At 48.5% G+C, this 21,999-nt stretch overlaps 1 protein-coding gene across 1 annotated transcript; it reads right to left on the bottom strand.

The window, feature by feature from the left end:
- Positions 1-1,789: 1,789 nt before the first annotated feature.
- Positions 1,790-19,941, bottom strand: rnf113a (ring finger protein 113A). The gene is made up of 9 exons (XM_085966658.1): positions 19,828-19,941; positions 18,854-18,949; positions 17,950-18,057; positions 16,420-16,529; positions 14,808-14,918; positions 14,252-14,337; positions 11,168-11,261; positions 10,472-10,578; positions 1,790-1,950 (listed from the first exon to the last, which is right to left on the bottom strand). The coding sequence occupies exons 1-9, from the start codon at positions 19,837-19,839 to the stop codon at positions 1,865-1,867; spliced, it is 810 nt and encodes a 269-aa protein (XP_085822784.1). The 5' UTR covers positions 19,840-19,941; the 3' UTR covers positions 1,790-1,864.
- Between the last annotated feature and the right edge of the window lie 2,058 nt (positions 19,942-21,999).

The raw sequence follows: 21,999 nt of genomic DNA, 5'->3' as shown, positions 1-21,999 counted from the left end.
TTAGAAAGCCACTGACAGACACGCTGAACTTACTTTTGGGTTTCCCACCCAATATCGGGGTCCCCATCGGCCCCCCCCTCCCCCAGCCCGTCTCGTCCCGCTCCCAGCATGTCGCCGAGTAAATGTCAGGGTCATTGTTTCTTGGTGGGATATCGTTCCTATCCCTCGGAGACCCTCAGTCTTGGTTACCCGATCCCCCGATCCCGTAGGTCAGACCTGAGCTTTGCCGAGCAAACTTTCTGTCACAAGTGTGACCTCCTCGGTCTTGTGACAGGGAGGTTGAATGTCTTACTGGTTCCCTCTCTCGCTTATTGTTGTGATCGGTTTGGGTATGACACCCTCAGGCCCCTCCAATCGGTAAACTGGAGACTGTGGGATGGGAACAGATTGCGCACCTCCACAGGTAAAGCGGGTTCCTCTGATCTAGAGGAGTTCTTGCAGAGAGTACCGATTACCCAAGTGTTGTGTCTCTACCCTCATCACCTAACTAGAGACTCCTACCTCAACATGGAGACTTATCTTACCTTGTATCTCAGGTAGATGATTACAACGGAACATTCGGAAAAATTCCACACCATCCCTTGTTGTACTACTCCCATCCTGCAAAATACATTTGCCGCCGTCTAGCACAGGAATCGTATGGGTCTTCCCCTTCCTGTTGCGGAGTCGCATAAGCAGTCAGGATAATCTCATCTATATCACAGACAGGTGGCTTCTGTCCACGACCAAATCTCAGGGGAATCCAAGAGGAACAGCAAGTGAATTCTATCCCCCCTCACTCGTGATTCTCAACCAACTTAAGAAGGCGAGAGTCAACACTGGCTAAATGCTCCGAGATATAAATTGTGAATGTGTGACTCAAATTTATGCACCAGTGCGATATGTTTTATCAGGTGGTTCTGTTGCCTCTCTCTTTCAGGAATTTCCTTTATTCTAATTCTTGGTGTTTTCTTTTTGAATTTGGATTCTATCCAGCTGTCCGTTTCTATTCTGAATTCTTCCAGCGTTTGATTGTAATCTATTAACTTCGACCTAGCATCCTCACTGGTCTAGCTCAAACTGAGTTCTTAACACTTGTTGCTTACTTTTACACTCTGCCAATCTTTGTTCAGCTTCTTGTAAGAAAGTTTCCAAGTATAATACTTCCAATTCCTTTTGTGCTGTCGTCTGAACTCCTGTTCCTTCTGGCTTAATTGTAGCTAAGTTAGCGGTTGCTTAAGATCTGCCTCTCTCTTAGCAAAGATGGTTTGCTTAACTTCTAGTTCCTGGTCTAGCTGCTGTTTAAATTCTAAATGCATTGACTGTCATCTTATAAGAGAGCTTTGTGTAGTTCGGACCTTCCAATAGTTACATCTATCTGTTTGGCGACTATACGTTTATCATTTTCTGTACATGCAAGGACAGCTTCTGTTGAGACCCGCTCTGTGGAATGCTGAGCTGGTGGAAGTTAGTGTAAACCAATAGTGATTGTTATGGAGGTCTGACATAGTGGCCTTTTTAGCTGTAGGATAAAAATTGTAAGGGACATTAAGGAAGATGCGGAGGCTGATCACCCTGCGGCGGAGCTCAGCAACTGTAATGCGAGGTCTTCCGCAGCCTTCCAATCATTCCCGCTAATAAATCTATAAGCGAAAACTCTGCCTAGAATTCTCATTTCTGAAAGCTCCAGGCTTGTCTCTCTAGTGGCATTAATTAACCGTTTGGTTTGTAACGTTACTCAAGGTCGATATGCATTCATTGCAGTATTTAAAGAATATCTGACTGTTGATAAGCACACAAAAAAAACGTCTAAAACAAATGTGTTTATTTTGCTAAACTAAGTTGAAGCTTGGTACAAATTCTGCACAGAGGGGATGGGGAAGAGTTATTCGGTTTGCTCCACTTCATCTGCAGAGTCGGAATGGTCTGATGGATGCTCGGCTTTGTGTTTTGCCATTTTTGCCATGAGTTCTGAAATAGATAAGCAGAATAGAAGCAGACTCAGTGCCCATGGGCTAGGGTGACGATAATAAAATATAGCTCGGGTTCCCACTCTGGCCGTTACCCGGTGACACTTGCTGGGGAGCGTGGGTGTCAGGTGAGGATCGGATCAGGTTTGGCTGTGGTCAAACAGCTCATGGCCTGGGCCATTGCATGAAGGATGGGCAAGTGGGTAAAGCACCAGAGGACACCCCTGGACCTCGCCCCAGGAAATGGAGGATCTGCCTCCCCAAGACCAGGGATGCAGAGGCTAATTGTAGCACTCTGTCTTCACCCTGGTAATAATACTTAACACACCAGACCAGGGTGGAGCCTGGCACCTTCCTGGGTTCCGTAGCTCAGTACAGACACTGAGCCACAAGGAGCTGATGGCAAAAGTTTCACAAACCAACAAACTTGACAATGAATCCAGATACTCGACCAAACTGTTCAACTTCAGCCTCTTGGATGGCGCAGGCTCCACACTGGAACTAACTATTCTAATTCCACTTCCATGCTCTTTCCCCATACCCTTTACATTTTTCTTGGCGTTATCGAACTCTCTCTTAGCTTGAGCTGGTTACAGCAGCACCTATTTTTTTGTTCTTTCATGGGATGTGTGAGCATCACTGGCAAGGCCAGCATTTATTACCCATCCCCAATTGCCCTCGAGAAGGTGGTGGTGAGCTGCCTTCTTGAACCGCTGCAGTCCGTGTGGTGAAGGTACTCCCACAGTGCTGTTAGGGAGGGAGTTCCAGGAGTTTGACCCAGCGACAATGAAGGATTGCCGATATATTTCCAAGTCGGGATGGTGTGTGACTTGGAGGGGAACTTGGAGGTGGTGGTGTTCCCATGCTGCCCTTGTCCTTCTAGGCGGCAGAGGTCGCGGGTTTATGAGGTGCTGCCGAAGACGACTTGGTGAGTTACTGCGTCTTGTAGATGGTACACACTGCAGACACGGTGCGCCGGTGGTGGAGGGAGTGAATGTTTAAGGTGGTAATAAGATCAGAAATAGGAGGAGTAGGCCATTTGGCCCTTCAAGTCTGCTCTGCCATTCCATCAGATTATGGCTGATCTTCTACCTCAACTCCACCTTCTCGCACTATTCCCATATCCCTCGGTACCCGAGTATCCAAACATCCATCAATCTCCGTCTTGAATACACTCAATCACTGAGCATCCACGACTCTCCGGGGTAGAAAATTCCAAAGATTCACAACCCTTTGAGTGATGAAATTTCTCCTCCTCTCAGTCATAAATGGCTGACCCCTTATTCTAAGACTGTGACTCCCAGTTCTGGACTCCCCAGCCAGGGGAAACATCCTCCTAGCATCTACCCTGTCAAACCCCTTATGAATTTTATACGTTTCAATGAGATCACCGCTCATTCTTCTAAACTCTAGGGAATATAGGTCTAGTCTACTCAATCTCTTCTCATAGGACAGTCCCCTCATCCCAGGAATCAGTCTGGTGAACCTACCTGGCGCTTCCTTCTATGGCAAGTATATCCTTCCTTAGGTAAGGAGAGCAAAACTGTACACACTACTCCAGGTGTGGTCTCACCAAGGCCCTATATAATTGAAGTAAGACTCTTATACTCTAATTCCTTTGTAATAAAGGCTAACATAATATTTGGCTTTCCTAATTGCTTGCTGTACCTGGATGTTAACTTAGTGATTTGTGTACAAGGACACCCAGGTTCCTCTGAATATCAACATTTCCCAGTCTCTCACTATTTTAAAAAAATATTCTGCTTTTCTATTTTTCCTACCGAAGTAGATAACTTTACACTTCTTCACATTATATTCCATCTGCCACATACTTGCTCAATCACTTAACCTGTCTAAATCCCTTTGCAGCCTCCTTGCATCCTCCTCACAGCTTACTTTTTCCATCTTACTTTGTATCTTCAGCAAACTTGGATACATTACACTCTGTCCCCTCATCTAAGTCATTGATATAGATTGTAAATAGCTGAGGCCCAAGCATGGATCCTTGCGGTACCCCACTAGTTACAGCCTGCCAACTTGAAAATTACCCGTTTATTCCTACTCTCTGTTTTGTCCTCCATCCGTGCTAATATATCCCCCAATCCAATGAGCCCTAATTTTGTGAAATAACCACTTGTGTGGTACTTTATCGAACGCTTTCTAAAAATCGAAATATACTACATTCACTGGTTCCCCCTTATCCACTAGCTAAAACCTCAAAAATCATCCTTTAACCTAATACAATTTTTAACTTCTCGATAGCCACAGTTGGACCACTTTTCTCGTGGGATTTTTATTTGTTAAGGGAATGTATATTTGTTGCGAATTATGAATTAATTCTTTACATTTTTATCATTGTTTATCTACTGTCATATCTTTTAATTTAGTTTCCCAATCTATCTTAGCCAGCTCACCCCTCATACCTACATAGTTTGCTTTGTTCAGATTGAAGACTCTAGTTTCCGACTTAACTAAATCACTCTCAAACTCAATATGAAATTCTATCATATTATGATCACTCTTCCCCAGAAGCTCCTTTACCACAAGGTTATTAATCAACCCTGTCTCATTGTTCAATACTAATTCTAAAATAGGCTGTTCCATAGTTGGTTCCTCGACATACTGATCTACAAAACAATCTTGAATGCATGCCATGAACTCATCCTCCACACTATTACTGTAAATTTGGTTTGCCCAATCTATATGTAGATTAAAGTCCCCCAATGATTACTGTTTACCCTTGTTACGTGGCCCTCTAATTTCTGGATTTATACTCAGCCTAACACTACAACTACTGTTAGGGGGCCTATAAACTACTCCTACCAATGGTTTCTGTCCCTTGTTATTTCTTAGCTCCACCCAAACTGATTCTACATCTTGATTTTCAGAGCCTCTCTCTCTACTGTCTTTATCCCATCCTTCATCAGGACTACACCCCCTCCTTTTCCATTTTGCCTATCTCTTCTAAAAGTCAAGTATCCTGGAATATTTAGTTCCCAACCTTGGTCACTCTGCAACCACGTCTCCATAATGGGTATTAGATCAAACCCCATTTATTTCTCTCTGTTATTAATTCATCTATTTTGTTGCGAATGTTTCGCGTATTCAGATATAGTGCCTTTAGCTTAAACTTTTTTGTTTTTCCCTGATGTCACCTTCGTCACTGATGCCCTATTGCCTTTGTTACTCTCTCTGTCCCTTCCTGATCCACTCGGCTTATTTTTACCTAAATCGTTACTCTGCTCTACAGCTTTAACATTTTTCTTACTGCTTTTGAATTTACCCTTTCCTGAATCCTCCCACCCCCATTTCATCAGTTTAAAGCCCTATCTACCGCCCTAGTTATTCGATTCGCCAGGACACTGGTCCCAGCCCGGTTTAAGTGGAGCACGTCCCAACAGAACAGCTCCCTCTTTCTCCGGTACTGGTGCCAGTGCCCCATGAATCAAAAATGGATTCCACATATTCTTCATAATAATTCTGTGACACTTTTTCCAAGCTTCCGTTCTGTTTCCAGTACTAATCCCAAAGAGTGGTGAGAATGTGGAACTCGCTACCACAGGGAGTGGTTGACGTGAAAAGTATAAACGCATTTAAGGGGAGGCTAGACAAGCATCTGAGGGAAAAGGGAATAGAGGGTTATGCTGTTAGAGTTAGGTGATGAAAGATGGGAGGAGGCTCATGTGGAGCATAAACGCCGGCATGGACTGGTTGGGTCGAATGGCCTGTTTCTGTGCCGTATATTCTATCAATCGAAGCAGGTAGGTTAAAAAGCCTCTCAAAATTTCCCTCAACAGTCATGCCGTTAAATTGTGTGTTGGGGGGAACAAACAGGTGCCTGTTTTGTAGCTTTCTGCAGCCACTGTAGAGAGCCTGAGCTGCAGTATTATCCGACCCTCAGCCAGGATCAGGCAACCTGCAGTGTGGAGCTTTGTGTGAACTTTCTGTCCAGCCCCTGCTCATTATTACTGGGATTCCGCTCCCGGTCCCACTGACCACAGGAGGTAGCGTAGGGTAGAGTTACGTTACTGGACTCGTAACTCTAGAGGCTTGGACTGATAATCCAGAGAACACAAGTCCAAATCCCACTAGGGCAGTGAGAATTTGGATTCAGTTTTTTGAAATCTGGGAATAAAAAGCTGGTATCAGTAAATGTGATCGAAGTTGTTGCAAAAACACAACTCGTTCACTAATGTCCTTTAGGGAAGGAAAGCTGCCTTCCTTACCCGGTCTGGGCCTATATGTGACTCCATAGAGTCATAGAGTTTTACAGCACAGAAAGAGGCCCTTCGGCCCATCGTGTCTGCGCCGCCCATCCATCCCTGTCCAGTCTAATCCCATTTTCCAGCATTTGGTCCATAGCCTTGTATGCAATGGCATTTCAAGTGCTCATCCAAATGCTTCTTGAATGTTGTGAGGGTTCCTGCCTCTACCACCCTTTCAGGCATTGAATTCCACATTCCAACCACCCTCTGGGTGAAGAAGTTCCTCCTCAAATCCCCTCTAAATCTCCTGCCCCTTACCCTGAATCTATGCCCCCTTGTTATTGACCCCCCCACTAAGGGGAAAAGTTCCTCTTTATCTACCCTATCTATGCCCCTCATCATTTTGTACACCTCAATCAGGTCCCCCCTCAGCCTTCTCTGCTCCAAGGAAAACAACCCCAGCCTCTCTTCATAGCTGAGGCGCTCCATCCCAGGTAACAACCTGGTGAATCTTCTCTGCACCCTCTCCAAAGCTATCACATCCTTCCTATAGTGAGGCGACCAGAACTGCACACAGTACTCCAGCTGTGGCCTCACCAGCGTTTTGTACAGCTCCATCATAACCTCCCTGCTCTTATATTCTATGCCTCGGCTAATGAAGGCAAGTATCCCATATGCCTTCTTAACCACCTTATCTACCTGCTCCGCTGCCTTCAGGGATCTATGTACATGTACACCAAGGTCCCTCTGACCCTCTGTACTTCCTAGGGTCCTACCACTCATTGTGTATTCCCTTGCCTTATTTGTCCGTCCAAAATGCATCACCTCGCACTTTTCAGGGTTAAATTCCATTTGCCACTTTTCCGCCCATCTGACCAACCCGTTTATATCGTCCTGTAGCCTGAGGCTTTCCTCCTCGCAATTTACCACCCCACCAATTTTCGTGTCATCTGCGAACTTACTGATCATACCTTTTACATTCTCATCCAAATCATTTATGTAGATCACAAACAACAAGGGACCCAGCACCGATCCCTGAGGTACCCCACTGGACACAGGCTTCCAGTCACAAAAGCAACCTTCGACCATCACCCTCTGCCTCCTGCCACTCAGCCAGTTTAGGATCCAACGCGCCAAGGCACCCTGGATCCCATGGGCTCTTACCTTCTTGACCAGTCTCCTATGCGGGACTTTGTCAAAAGCTTTACTGAAGTCCATGTAAACCACATCCACAGCATTTCCCTCATCCACCCCCATAGTCACCCCCTCGAAAAATTCAATCAGATTTGTCAGACATGATTTACCCTTGACAAAGCCATGCTGACTATCCCCGATTAATCCTTGCCTCTCCAAGTGGAGATTAATTTTGTCCCTCAGAATTTTTTCCAATAATTTCCCCACCACAAATGTTAGACTCACTGGCCTGTAATTCCCTGGTTTATCCCTGCTACCCTTCTTGAATAATGGTACTACATTAGCTGTTCTCCAGTCCTCTGGTACATCCCCTGTGGCCAGAGAGGTTCTGAAAATTTGTGTCAGAGCCCCTGCAATCTCCTCCTTTGCCTCCCACAGCAGCCTGGGATACATCTCGTCCGGGCCTGGGGATTTATCCACTTTTTGGCCTGCTAAAACCGCTAGCACCTCCTCCCTCTCGATGCTAATATGTTCAAGTATGTCACAGTCCCCTTGCCCGATTTCTATGTCTGCATCGTCTTTCTCCATAGTGAACACAGATGCAAAAAATTCATTTAAAACCCCACCTACATCCTCTGGCTCTACACACAGATTGCCACTTTGGTCCCTAATGGGCCCTACCCTTTCCCTGGTTATCCTCTTGCCCTTAATATACTTATAAAACATCTTAGGATTTTCCTTTATTTTGTTCGCCAGTGTTATTTCATGGCCCCTCCTCGCCCTCCTAATTTCTTTTTTAAGTATGCCCCTGCACTTTTTATACTCCTCTAGGGCTTCTTCCGTCTTTAGTAACTGCCAAAAGCCCCCCTTTTATTTCTAATGCATTTTTGGATATCCGTCATCCAAGGTTCCCTTTGCTTGTTGGTCCCACCCTTGACCTTTACAGGAACATGTTGGCGTTGTACTCTCTCTATTTCCCTTCTGAAAGTCTCCCACTGTTTTGATGTGGATTTTCCTATAAGCAGCTGCTCCCAGTCCACTTTGGCCAGATCCTGCCTTATCATATTAAAATCGGCCTTCCCTCAATTTAGAACCCTTATTTCCGGGCCGTCTTTGTCCTTTTCCATGACCACCTTAAATCTCACCGAATTATGGTCACTGTCGCCAAAATGCTCTCCTACTGACACTTCCACCACTTGCCCGGCTACATTCCCCAGAATTAGGTCCAGTACCGCCCCCTCTCTTGTAGGACTTTCTACATGTTGGCTGAAAAAGCTCTCCTGGATGCACTTTAAGAATTCTGCACCCTCTAAGCCTTTCACACTCTGACTGTCCCAATTTATATTGGGGAAGTTGAAATCCCCCACTATTATTACCCTATTATTTTCGCACTTTTCTGAGATTTGCCTACATATCTGTTCCTCTATCTCCCCCTGACTGTTTGGGGGCCTATAGTACACTCCCAGCAAAGTGCTTGCCCCCTTTTTGTTTTTAAGTTCTACCCATATGGCCTCATTAGAGGAACCCGCTAATATATCATCCCTCCTTACAGCAGTAATTGACTCCTTAATTAATATTGCAACACCCCCTCCCCTTTTACACCCCCCTCTGTCTCGCCTGAAGATTCTATACCCCGGAATATTGAGCTGCCAGTCCTGACCCTCCCTCAACCATGTCTCCGTGATAGCAACAATATCGTACTCCCATGTGTTCAACAACAACTTCAGTTCGTCCACCTTATTTGCAAGACTCCTTGCATTAAAATAAATGCCTTCCAGCCCTGCCATATTCTCTTTTGCCTTCACATATTTGCTCTGCCTTCCCAGCTGACTTGTTTTTCCCTCTGTATTTGGCTGTAAATCACCCCCTACTATAGCTCCACTCTGTACCCCAACCCCCTGCCAAGTTAGTTTAAACCCTCCCCAGCAGTGCTAGCAAACCTCCCCGCAAGGATATTGGTGCCCCTCTGGTTCAGGTGTAAACCGTCCGACTTGTACAAGTCCCATCTTTCCCAGAAGCAGACCCAGTGATCCAGGAAACTAAAGCCCTCCCCCCTGCACCATCCCTTTAGCCACGCATTCATCTGTTCTATCTTCCTATTCCTATACTTACTAGCACGTGGCACCGGGAGTAATCCAGAGATTACAACCTTTGAGGTCCTGCTCTTTAATCCTTCACCTAGCTCCCTAAATTCTTGCTGCAGGACCTCATCCCTCTTTTTACCTATGTCGTTGGTACCAATGTGGACCACGACCTCTGGCTGTTCACCCTCCCCCTCCAGAATGCCCTGCAGCCGCTCAGTGACATCCTTGACCCTGGCACCAGGGAGGCAACAAACCATCCTGGATTCACGTCTGCGGCCACAGAAACGCCTATCTGTTCCCCTTACTATAGAATCCCCTACCACTATTGCTCTCCCACTCTTTTTCCCCCCTTCCTGGGCAGCAGGAGCACCCCCAGTGCCAGGAAGTTGGCTGCTGCTGCCTTCCCCTGGTGAGTCATCCCCCTCAACAGTATCCAAAGTGGTATACTTGTTTGAGGGGAATGGTCACAGGGGTCTCCTGCACTACCTGCCTGCTTCTATTGCTCCGCCTGGTGGTCACCCATTTCCTGTCTTCCTGTGCAGCCCTTCCCTGCGGTGTGACCAACTCACTAAACGTGCTATCCACGAACCTCTCAGCATCGTGAATGCTCAACAACCCATCCACCCGCAGCTCCAGCGCCTCAATGCGGTCTGCTAGTAGCTGCAGATGGATGCATCTCTGGCACACGTGGTCATCAGGGGCACCGGGGTCCCTGAATTCCCACATAGAGCAAGAGGAGCATATCACGGGGCTGGGCTCACCTGGCATGACCTTCCCTTTACTCCAGTCCCACACCAATGAGGTTGACTCTGAACTACCCTCTGAAGTGGCCTAGCAAGCTAATCAGTTGTATTGAACCGCTGCAAAAGGAGAATGCCCACTACCACTTTCTCGATGGGCAATAGATGCCGGCCCTGCCAGCGCCGCCCACATCTTGAGACTCAGTGTGCGCTCAGAGACCAACCGTGGGGAATGATGCCAAGAGGAGGATGGGAAGATTGAAGAGAAAGCTCACTCCAAAGTATGAATGTGGAGTGTCTGCATCAAACGCTACCTTCACACAGCCGCGCTGCCAGCGGTAAAGGGCATGCACACGTACCTTTGGCTGGGTTGAAGACGCCATTGGTCTGCTCGTTACACACGTAACAGCGTTTGGATTTATGGTAATGCTGCAGAGCACAACTTTCACAAAAATAGTGCTTACACCTGAGAAAGAACAGGCAGCTCGTTAAATAACATGGACGTCCCATGAAGAACAGGCAGCTTATTAAATAAAACATTAATTGAGTGTGAGCCATGGCTCAGTTGGCAGCACTCTAGCCTGAGTCAGAAGGTTGTGGATTCAAGTCCCACTCCAGAGACTTGAGCACAATAATCTAGGCCGACACTCCAGTGCAGTACTGAGGGAGTGCTGCACGGTCAGAGGTGCTGTCTTTCGGATGAGACGTTAAATCGAGGCCCCATCTGCTCTCCAAGGTGGATGCAAAGGATCCCACTGCACTACTTCAAAGAAGAGCAGAAGCGTTCTTCCCGGTGTCCTGGCCTTTATCCCTCAATCAACATCACTAAAACAGATTATCTGGTCATTATCATGCTGTTCGCAAATTGGCTGCCGTGTTTCCTACAACAGTGACTACACTTCAAAAAGTACTTCAATGGCTGAAAAGCGCTTTGGGACATCCTGAGGTTACGAAAGGCATTACAGAAGTGCAAGTGATTCTTTCTATAACAGTAACCAATTTTCTGGATAAATAATGCAAAGACCTTGTGGCCTTTCTATGACAAACCCACTTACTTTGTGATCACTGGGTTGGTAAAGGTGGCCCTGCAGATGAAACACTTAAAGGGGAGGGCTTCATCGTCACTGCTCACTTCATAGTTCTCGTCATCTGCAAATAAAAGGCAGGCGGCGGTGAAAGCCATCCTACTGTGCAATCCCTGTAACGCTGAATCCCCCAGGAATATTTAAAGCTGTACTAACATATCTAGAAGCGGAACATCTCCCCAAAGGTGGTACAGGCTGGTTATTCAAAGCACACCACCAGAGATCAGTCTGGCAGCTGCTCAAACATGTTACATTTCATTTTGATCGACTCTAACAATTAATAGCCAACACTAGGCTGTTCCCCGACTGCCCACAGGACTCGGAAACAAACAGTGACTACATTTCAAAAATACTGGGCGGTATTGGGAAAAGCAGTTTGGGACGTCCCGAGGCCGTGAAAGGCGCTGTGTAAATCCAAGCTCTTACTTTCAGCCGTACAAAGCAAACAGCACAATAGAGGATTCAAGCATGATGTGTAAAGATCACTGAAGTCAAATTTTATTGGCAATAAAACATCGGTTTTTCAGGTTTATTTTTAGCATTAAAAATAGGAAGAAAATCAGTGGGTAAGAACTGGACCCCCCCAAAAACCTGGATAAATTCATGAATATCAGTGAAAAAAGTGAAGTTGGGTGACAACCCACAATTATTTCCACAGTTCAAGGACACCACTTTTAGGGGGTCCACTCTCGGACTCTTACTTAACTCCTAGATCGATTTTATTACTTTTAAAAATAGGAACCTATACCTATTGTGCTTTCAGTCACTCACTTGCCACTATGATGGTGGGCTAATAAAACATTGGTAGACATAGGCTGCAATCTTGTTTTTAGTAATATCTTGGTGTGTGACCCGAGTCAGTCTTTGATTGATATCCTGAGTATTCAGGGAACTAGTGCTGTGGGTACTGTGCCAGTGCAAAGCTGTCCTTGCTCCATGCCCAAAGACTGAGCTTTTCCCCACAGTATGAGGAATGCAGCCCTTACATGGGGGTCTCAGTACGATCCACATCCCTTCAGAAAAAATGGCACGGCCTTCATTTCTTTTCCTGTCAAAAGCCAGGCCCAGAGATGCCCGTGCATTGCATCAGGGAGGTCAGTGTGACACACTCTGCTGGTCTCACCATACGGCGCATCTCTGTTACTTTTAACAAAAATCAGGTCCAATGAGAAATGTATTTCTCCTCCCATTTGAGAAAGGAATACATGGGTGGGTGAGGGGGGGCAGGGAGAGTATCGGTAAAAACTGATGTTCATGAGTCAACAGGCTGGCTAGTTTTGGTTGGGATAACGATCAACGACCGCGATAAAATCCTGGGTGTTAATAAACGCTTTCCTAAAATCCATGTAGACAACATCCATTGCATTCCCTTCATCGATCCTCCGTTACTTCATCAAGAAATTCAATTAGATTAGTCAAACACGATCTGCCTTTTACAAATCAGTGTTGGCTCTCCTTAATTAGCTTAAACCTCTCCAAGTGCCCGTTAATTTTTTCCTTGATTATTGTTTCTAAAACTTTACCCACCACTGATGTTAAACTGACCGGCCTGTAGTTACTAGGATTGTCCTTACACCCTTTCTTGAACAATGGTGTCACATTTGCCACTTTCCAATCCTCAGGCACCTCCCCCGCATCTAGGGAAGATTGGAAAATTATGGCAAGCCCTTCTGCTATCTCCTCCCCCAATTCCCTTAGCATTCTGGGATGCAAGCCATCTGGACTCGGCGACTTAGCCACTCTAAGCATACCCAGCCTTTCTAGTACATCCTGTCTATCAATTTTCACCCCTTCCATTGCTTCTACCTTTTCCACTTCTACTGATATTTTGTCAGCATCCACCTCCTTAGTAAAGGTTCACCAGACTGATTCCTGGGATGGCAGGACTGTCGTATGAGGAGAGATTGGGTCACCTAGGCCTGTATTCACTAGAGTTTAGAAGAACGAGAGGGGATCTCATTGAAATGTGTAAAATTCTGACAGGGCTAGACAGACTGGATGCAGGGAGGATGTTTCCCCTGGCTGGAGGGAGGATGTTTCCCCTGGCTGGGGGGTCGAGAACAAGGGGTCACAGTCTCAGGATACGGGGTAGAACATTTAGGACTGAGATGAGGAGAAATTTCTTCACTCAGAGGGCGGTGAACCTGTGGAATTCTCTACCACAGAAGGCTGTGGAGGCCAAGTCACTGAATATATTTGAGGAGATAGATAGATGTCTAGACAGAAAAGACATCAAGGGGTATGGGGAGAGAGCGGGAATATGGTTCTGAGATAGAGGATCAGCCATGACCATATTGAATGGTGGAGCAGGCTCGAAGGGCCGAATGGCCTACTCCTGCTCCTATTTTTCTATGTAAACACCAATACAAAGTACTCAGAGTATTCTAGCCTTGCCCTGTGCCTGTAAGCATCTAACACCTTCTTTGTTGCTAATAGGCCCATGAGAGACTATCTTACCCTCATTTACTCCCATCCTCTCAGAGGTACACTCTCTTGCTGGGAAACGGTTCCATGGCAGGCCAGGCATTATGTAAACCTATATATTAGTGGTAGGCAATTCACCCAATGAGGGCACCACAGCTGAGTGCGATCCTGTCTTCACCTGACATCCTCACGTACACCTTCCTGCAGGAGTCAGTGGATTACGATGAGGAGTGGGAATCTTGGCGGATACTACCCCCTCCCCCACCCCGACACAGGGGCATTGAGGCCAAGTGTAGCGCCACAACTGCTGCCCTTGTTTAGATCACTTAGCTCAGCAGAGACTGGGAATCGGCTGCTCTATATGGTTTAGTGCTGCCCAGCAGACAATGTTTTATTACAGCCCTCCATTATTGTGCAAGGTGTTAAGCCCATAACTTAATCACAAATTGGCAAAGTAAGTGGCTGAACATGTTGCAAACCTCACGTCATGTTGTACTTTAATACAGCTGGGTGATGCCAGTAGCTTGACACAATCTTCTCTTAAAGGGGCCCGCCCGCCTATGATGAACCTCGCTGTTCACGCGTTGGAGGAGTCTGGGACATTGCTGAGCCCGTGGTTACAACACTCACCATTTAGACCGTAGCGGCCTTCGTCCAGCTCCCGTTCTATCTGCCAGCCATGCTTGTAGTCTGAGCGGTCGTGTAGGAACTTACAGCTGTCTGTGAGTGAGAAAGAAGAAAATCCCATTAAACAGAGTCTGGAGGAAAAGTGTACACCTTAAAGACTTATCTTATGTGGCTTTCTTTTCCAGTTTTCGCCCCGTCATCCTCATTGAGGGGTAGGAGGTCAGGGATATCTCCTGCCCTCCCAATTCCCTGTCCAATCTTAGAGCATGATTCCAGATAGTGAGTGTTGGCAGGCTATTTGACTATGAGGGCATCACAGCTGAGCCCGATTGTCAACCAATGTTTACGTAGAAGCCGTTTGCAGCCAGGACCATGGCAGATTTCTCTCTCCCTGGCACTGAGCCCAACTGTAGCAACCCAATGACTGCCCCGGTAACAATCAGCTAACCCAGCATAGGCTGGGGGATTAAAGCCACATCTTTGGGGGGGTGGGGGGGAAAGAGCTGTGAACACTTGCGTTTGCAACAAAAGCCCCCGCGGAATACAGGAAAGGATAAACTTGCCTCCAAACCCGCAGAAGCCGGTCTCTTTGTAATCTTTACAGATGTCAGGCTGGTAGTCCCACCGCACCGTCGCTCGGAGGTGTTCGGGCGCTCGGATAGGTCCTTTCCTGGCACATAATAAGCAGAGTGTTCATGCTGACCGCGCCAGCCGCGGAATCACACGCAATAGCGATAGGCGAGCGGGGTGGGCGAGAGGGGGGCGCGCGATAGGCGAGCGGGGTGGGCGAGAGGGGGGCGGGCGATAGGCGAGCGGGGTGGGGGAGAGGGGGGCGCGCGATAGGCGAGCGGGGTGGGGGAGAGGGGGCGCGCGATAGGCGAGTGGGGTGGGGGAGAGGGGGGCGCGCGATAGGCGAGCGGGGTGAGGGGGCGCGCGATAGGCGAGCGGGGTGGGGGAGAGGGAGGCGCGCGATAGGCGAGCGGGGTGAGGGGGCGCGCGATAGGCGAGCGGGGTGGGGGAGAGGGGGGCGCGCGAGGGGCGAGCGGGGTGGGGGGAGAGGGGGGCACGCGATAGGCGAGCGGGGTGGGGGAAAGGGAGGCTGCGCGCGATAGGCGAGCGGGGCGGGGGAGAGGGGGGCGCGCGAGGTGGGGGAAAAGGGAGGCTGTGCGCGATAGGCGAGCGGGGTGGGGGAGAGGGAGGCGCGCGATAGGCGAGCGGGGTGGGGGAGAGGGGGGCGTGCGATAGGCGAGCGGGGTGGGGGAGAGGGGGGCGCGCGATAGGCGAGCGGGGTGGGGGAGAGGGGGGGCGCGCGATAGGCGAGCAGGGGAAGGGGGGAGCAATAGCCGAGCGGGTGAAGCAAATTGGGTTTGGCGGTGATGCTCCCCATGGATGAATACTGTCAACATTCACTGTCTCGGGTCACAAGGGGCGAATGACCAATCTGAGGTTTCAGAGGGCTCCACGTGTCTATGGTGACCCACCCCGGCCACAGCTGCAACCTTCAGATCAGGGGAGATAACTGGATTTTGAAACTATCGGAGGCAGGGCAAAGTTCCTTATAAACTTGGTGAAGAATCGAAGGGCCCACCAGAGGGTCAAACATAAGCTCGATTTGGGCTCCTTGATCTATAATGAACACAACTGCCTGCCTGCAGACCCAGTTTCGCCAAGTCCAGGTGAATCAAATAAAGATCCCATGGCACTATTCCGAAGAGCTGGGGAATTCTCCCGGGTCCTTGCCAACGTTCCCTATAGGCTGCGTGGCCGTGCAGCTGTTAGCCAGTCCCGCACAGCCCTGGGCCGGCTTTTCCAATGTTTGAATGGGCCCTGCAGCCCCTTAAAGGGCCCGTGCATCCAAAAATCAACTTAGGGGAACATTGGTCCTGGCCAATATTTATCCCTTAACCAACATCATTAAAACAGATTATCTGGTCATTATCATTGCTATTTGCGGGACCTTGCTGTGCGCAAACAGTGACTACACTTCAAAAGTACATCATTGACTGTAAGGCACTTTGGGACTTCCTGAGGTCATGAAAGGCGCGATATAAATGCAAGTCTGTCTTTCTTTCAAACGAATCAGCCTCCGCCTCCCCGGCAGCTACAAGCAGGATATCTGCTTGAAGTTACCTGGAAAGACAGAGAGAGGAGCTGCCGAGTGTTCCACTCACCTCACCATTCCCGAAGCTGCATTTGCCATGGATGTGTCCTTGGGTTTGACATACTTGATGTAGTTGTTTATACCTCGATAGATTTTCTCGTCGTCTTTCCCTTTCAGTTCCTGTCAGATATAAACAGGATATTGAAGAGCCCATGGCGGCCCCTCTCATAACTACTGAGGAGACAGCCGTGGAGACAAGCACAAACTGCCTCTCTGTTTACCCAGTAAAGGCAGACATCCCGTACAAGGTGCGGTCTATACACCATATATTATGGTAACTCTATGACGGGAGAGGGGCTCACAGCTGTCTGACATCACCAAACTACTCAATGGCCGGAACGCAGTTCAACTACACCCCAGGCTCTAAAGCCTCACTTACTGTATCCCATTCAAATTTACAGTGGAGAGGCGAGCGAGAATAGATTGAAGGTTGGACATACTAACGTTATTTTTCATTTGTCTCTATTTGCTTATATTTCTCATCAACATCTCCCTGTTTAACCATCTCTGCCTCAGTGTGCTAGCTCGTTCTCTCTGTGCCAGCGTCTGTCTGGCTCCTCTCCCCGTGTTCTCTCTCTCTCTCCTCCCCTGGTGTGTGCGCCTCTCAATCCCAGTGCAAACTATTTCTCCCCAGTGTGTCTCGTTCTCTTTCCCTGGCCCAGGATGTGATTGTATCTCTCTCTACCCGCACGTCTCCGTCTCTCGTTCTCTCTCCCACTTCCCCAGTGAGACCCCCTCTATCCCTGCCCCAGTGTGCGTGACTGCCTCTCTCCCTGCCCCAGCATTTCTCGGTCTCCCTCTGCCCAATTGTGCAAGATAGTGTCTCCCACCCTGCCCCAGTATGTGTATCAGTATCTTGGTCTCCCACCTGGTCCCAATGTGTGTGCCTCTGTCCCCCTGCTCACCCCCCACCCGCCTGCTGGGGATCCCATGGGCCCAGGAGCAGGGCTCTGTCCACTTACTTCAATCAACAGGAAGGTGATTTTTAGATAAACGTTACTGTAACCAGACAGTATAACCAGAAGACTCCGACCCTCAGAGACTTTGATCGAATTGAAGTTTTAAGATTATGAAGGGAACTGACAAAATTGATTGAGGCAAATTGTTCCTTGTGACGAAAGGTCAATAACCAGGAGACACAAATTCAAAATAAATCAGAGAAAATTTCACCCAAAGAGGAATCGAGTTGTAGAATAAGTTACCGGGGAAGGACACTGAAGTGACAATGTAAAAGGGGCAGGCTCGTTAGCATCAACAGGCCTTTCCGGTCTCTAAAAATGACAACGTGGCCTTTATTCCACAAGTGTGTCCTGTACACAAGTCCCCCCTGTACACAAGTCCCCCCTGTACACAAGTCCCCCCTGTACACAAGTCCCCCCTGTACACAAGTCCCCACTCCTTAATGCGAACAAGGTACAATAACCAGCTATCTTCCCCCAAATCCCAACAGGTCTGTGCATCGTGCAGTGAGACAGGACTGGTTACAAATCATATCGAGAGTCTGCCCCATACCCCCGATGCTGCACCGCCTCCCTCTCACCTCTTGGATTTTCTGGCTTCGCTCGAAGATAGCTTGCATGTCTTTATCTTTTTCGGTGTCCAGTTGATACACAGCTGTTGCTCCCATGTCTTCTGGGCCCACAGGTTTCTGGGAAGCAGAGATAGGACATTAGCTGCACACTACACGTCCAGCAGAGCCATTTCACAACTGGACAAACCACCTCATGCATTTGTTTTTCAGAGTACAGGAAACTCTTGTTTATCCGGCGTGGTGCGAGTTTATCAAAAAGTCCGGATTACAGAGAGGTATAGGAAAAGGTACGAGAGCCCCGTACACGGCCACAGATCCAGGAACGGCCACTAATATGAAGTAAAACTTACCTGAACCTACTCCTGAATTTTGCCGGTTAACCGAGATTTCCGGTTATTTAGGTGCCGGTAAATCGAGAGTTTCCTGTATTGTGTTTCACATTAACCCCCCCCCCCCCCCCCCCAGTCTTCATAATCATACTGTCCTGCTCCTGAAGGCAGTGTCTGACGCTGGTGAGAGAGCCACTGTCGCCCCCCCAAGTACCTCTCACTGGCAGGGGGTGGGGAATATTCACTGGACAGCGAGATATTTCTCTGCAGGGAAACAAGAATGTCCAGCCAACAGCCACAGACTAACGTTTCCCAGCACTATTCTCTGGTTAGTGATCAGGGCAGGAATCCTGTTGGGTTTTCTCACTCCCCGCTCAGGGACACCATCTTACTCCGAAAGGCAGGGCCGAGGGGGGTAATGTCCTTACCAATAGCTCCAAGCTGCGATTCTGAAGACAAATTACAGAACTGCGAGACCCCAGAGTTATACACGGGGCCACAGGGCGCGACTGATGAGCGTAGGCACAATGGGCCCCATGGCCTCCTCCTGTGTGTGATGTCTAGGATTCGGTACTGATCCTTACCGCTGATCGCGTGGATTTGTAGGAGACAGTGATTTTCTCGGGTCCGTCACTGTCGCTGTCACTGTACTGCTCCTTCGGCGCTGCCGGCTTTGCAGTCTGGGAACGATCAGATAAACAGAGTCAGTAAAAAAAAACAGCTTCGGCCTTAGAACCACAGGACGAGCAGATTGTTCAGTAATACCACAGCCAATCACAGCTCAATGACCGAGCCACACCCCCCCACACCCAAATTATCCCTACTCCTCTCCTGAAGGCACCGACTCCTTGGGTTGGTTAGCTTTGCCAGGCACCGGCCCTCGAATGCCAAGGAGGCGGGCGCTCATGTTTGAGCCTGGGCAGCGAGTGCCAGCAGACTATTCAACCACGGGTTCGGCGGGGGGGGGGGTTAAATCAGTGACTTCAACGCTGTCCGCACCTAAACATTTCAGCAGGAGTCTGCAGATAGCTTGTGTTCTTCTTGCAATTAGCACAGACCCAAGAACTGCCAAAAGTTCACCTAGACTCCAGTGACACGCAGCGAGTTACGATGATCTGGAATGCACTGTCTGATAGGGTGGTGGAAGCAGATTCATTAGTAACTTTCAAAAGAGAATTGGATAAATATTGAATACATAAAATCATGAAGGGTTTAGGTGGAGTAAATAAAGAGAAACTGTTTCAGTGACTGAAGGGTCGATAACCAGAGGGCCCAGATTTAAGGTGATTGGCAAAAGAACCAGAGGCGACATGAGGAAAAACTTATTTACGCAACGAGTGGTTGGGATTTGGAACGCGCTGCCTGATAGGGTGTACAGGTGGATACAGGTTCAATAGCAGCAGGGCTATGGGGAAAGAGCGGGGGAGTGGGACTAATTCAATAGATCTGTCAAATAGTCGGCACAAGCATGATGGCCCGAATGCTCCCCTTCTGTGCTGTATGATTCCACGATTCTCCAGCTTTAAACCACAGTTTGGCTGTGCACTGCCTCACCCACCTTCTGGATCATGGGGTTCGACACATTCTTTCTCTTTTCTCTCCGCACCGCAGTGTTTCCATCGTCGTCTCCACTGCTGTCTGTGCAACAGAAGGGGAAACCCAGTAAGTACAGCGATACTCTCAGCCAATGTTCCCTGGCCGCGCGGCCCCTTTAACCAGCTGCGTGGCCCATTCAAAGGTCTGCGCATTTAAAAGCCGACAAACCGGCTGCGCAGGACCCCCAGAGCGCTGCGCAGCCGCGTAGCTTAAAAGGGAGCACTGCTGTCAGCAGGAGGTGCCCCCAGTCTCCAAGACGCTTTATTACAGTAATACGTTCGTAAGAGACCTCCTCACAATGGGAATCATTAAAATGGGAATCATTAATCCTGACACCCAGGAACCAGAGCACGCCTCTGCCCAGAGGGAAAGGCACCCAGCCTCATCATATTATTAAATATCTTAGGTAAAGAAGGAACTCGCATTTACATAGCACCTTTCACATGTCCCAAAGTGCATTACAGTACTTTTGAAGTGTAGTCATTGTTGTAATGTAGGAACAGGAAGAGGCCATTAAGCCATTAGATTATGGCTGATCGACAACTCAGCTCCATCGATCCTCCTCAGCTCCGTATCCCTGGATACCCAACACAAATCTACCCATCTCAAACCTGAAAGCTCCAGTTGGCCCCCAACATCCACAGCTTTTTGGGGGAGCAAGTTCCAGATTTCCATTACCTTTGGTATGAAGTGCTTCCTGATTTCACTCCTGAACGGTCTAGTTCTAATTATAAGATTATGTCCCCTTGTTCTTGATTCCTCCACCAGAGGAAATAGTTTCTATACTTCCTGTGGAGTGATGCCCAGAAAAGAACGCGGTACTCCAGACAGCAGCTAATTTGGGACATCAAGTGCTCACCCCTAGAGGTGTCCATCTCTTGAGCCGTGGCCCTCCATTTGCACAGTAGGAGGAGGTTGTGCAAACCCTAAGACAGGGCGCTGCGAGGCAGGCGGTTTGCTGCTCATCACCTCAAGATTGTCAATAGTAAATTCCAGAAAAGGCTTCTAAAAGTGACTTCTTGCCCAACAGGACAGGGAGAGGCACTGGCTGTCAGGAGCATGGGCTCGTCAACCTCCAACTCTCATGGAGCCAAGACGACGACTGATTGACTCCAGATTGGCCATCTGCCAACTCAGCACCAGGGAAGAGGCCCGTACGTGACAACTCAGAGACGTGGTTCGATTTTCCCCGGTGTTGTGCGGCTCACCTTGTGATAAAGTAGCATCCAGGGCCCTTCAGCACCAGTCAGTGTGGAGCCAAAGCTCTCAGGCTGGTGGAAGAGGATGTAGATCAGTCATACGGCACAGAAGGAGGCCATTCAGCACATTGGATTGCTCTAGAGAGAGCAGGCACGGACTCAGTCAGTCCCATTCCCCCGCTCTATCCCCGTAGCTCTGCAATTTTATTCCAAGTGCCTATCCTCTCCCCTTGAAAACACAGAGCAGGATTTTCATTGGGCCGTGGAGTCGGGATTGGAGGCATGTGGGGGGTTAAAATCCTGAAATCAGGGGTCCCGACCCCATCCCGCACCCCAAACCCGCCTCCATGCCAGTTTCAAAGGAGGTGGGTACCCGCCCCGCACTGGGACCCGCTGACCCGAGGCGGGAAGGGATTAGTGCCAATTAACTGCCTGTTAACAGGTAGTTAACAGGCAGTTTTTAGCCTAATCCCTATTTTAAGGTTGAAGTGTGGGATTCCCGACGGCTCCAAACCACGCCAAGTTAGAGCAGGCGGGCCGTCGGGCTGAAGGACTTGGAGGGGTCGCGATGTCAGTGTTCAGGTGAGTGATGGGTGCATGAGTGCAAAGGTAAGTGTGTTTGGTGTGTGTAAAGTGATTAAAGAAGTTTAAATGACCTTTTCTTACCTTTACAGCCTTCCTTCCTCTAGGTTCGGGGAGTCCCTCATCTCACCGGCACGGAAAGCAGAATGGCTGCGAACTGTCAAAAGTGACAGCCTGCAGCTTTCTGTGCCGGAGAGATTTCTAACTGAGTCTGTGGAGAAGGACTCAGGTTAGAAGTACGACTGTCAGTGTTTGACAGCTTCAAACAGCTGTGAAACGCTGATATTTCATCTGTCAAAACGTCTTGACAGATGAAATTTCAGTCTGTGACGTCACCTGTTGTCGGGTGGCCT

The sequence above is a fragment of the Somniosus microcephalus genome, chromosome 24 (assembly GCF_052327205.1).
Source record: "Somniosus microcephalus isolate GS21.2 chromosome 24, FLI_Smic_1.0, whole genome shotgun sequence".
Taxonomy (NCBI): Eukaryota; Metazoa; Chordata; class Chondrichthyes; order Squaliformes; family Somniosidae; genus Somniosus; species Somniosus microcephalus.
Note: the sequence above shows the minus strand (reverse complement) of the source record. Positions and strands in the feature narration are given on the sequence as shown.

Bases quoted from the DNA above. Each gene is read 5' to 3' on its own strand.
- rnf113a (XM_085966658.1), bottom strand. The intron at 14,338-14,807 runs GTTTATCCTTTC...ACTCACAGACAG, and splicing joins TTCTGCGGGTTTGGAGGCAA to CTGTAAGTTCCTACACGACC. The intron at 11,262-14,251 runs GTGAGTGTTGTA...TTTTATTTGCAG, and splicing joins AGGCCGCTACGGTCTAAATG to ATGACGAGAACTATGAAGTG.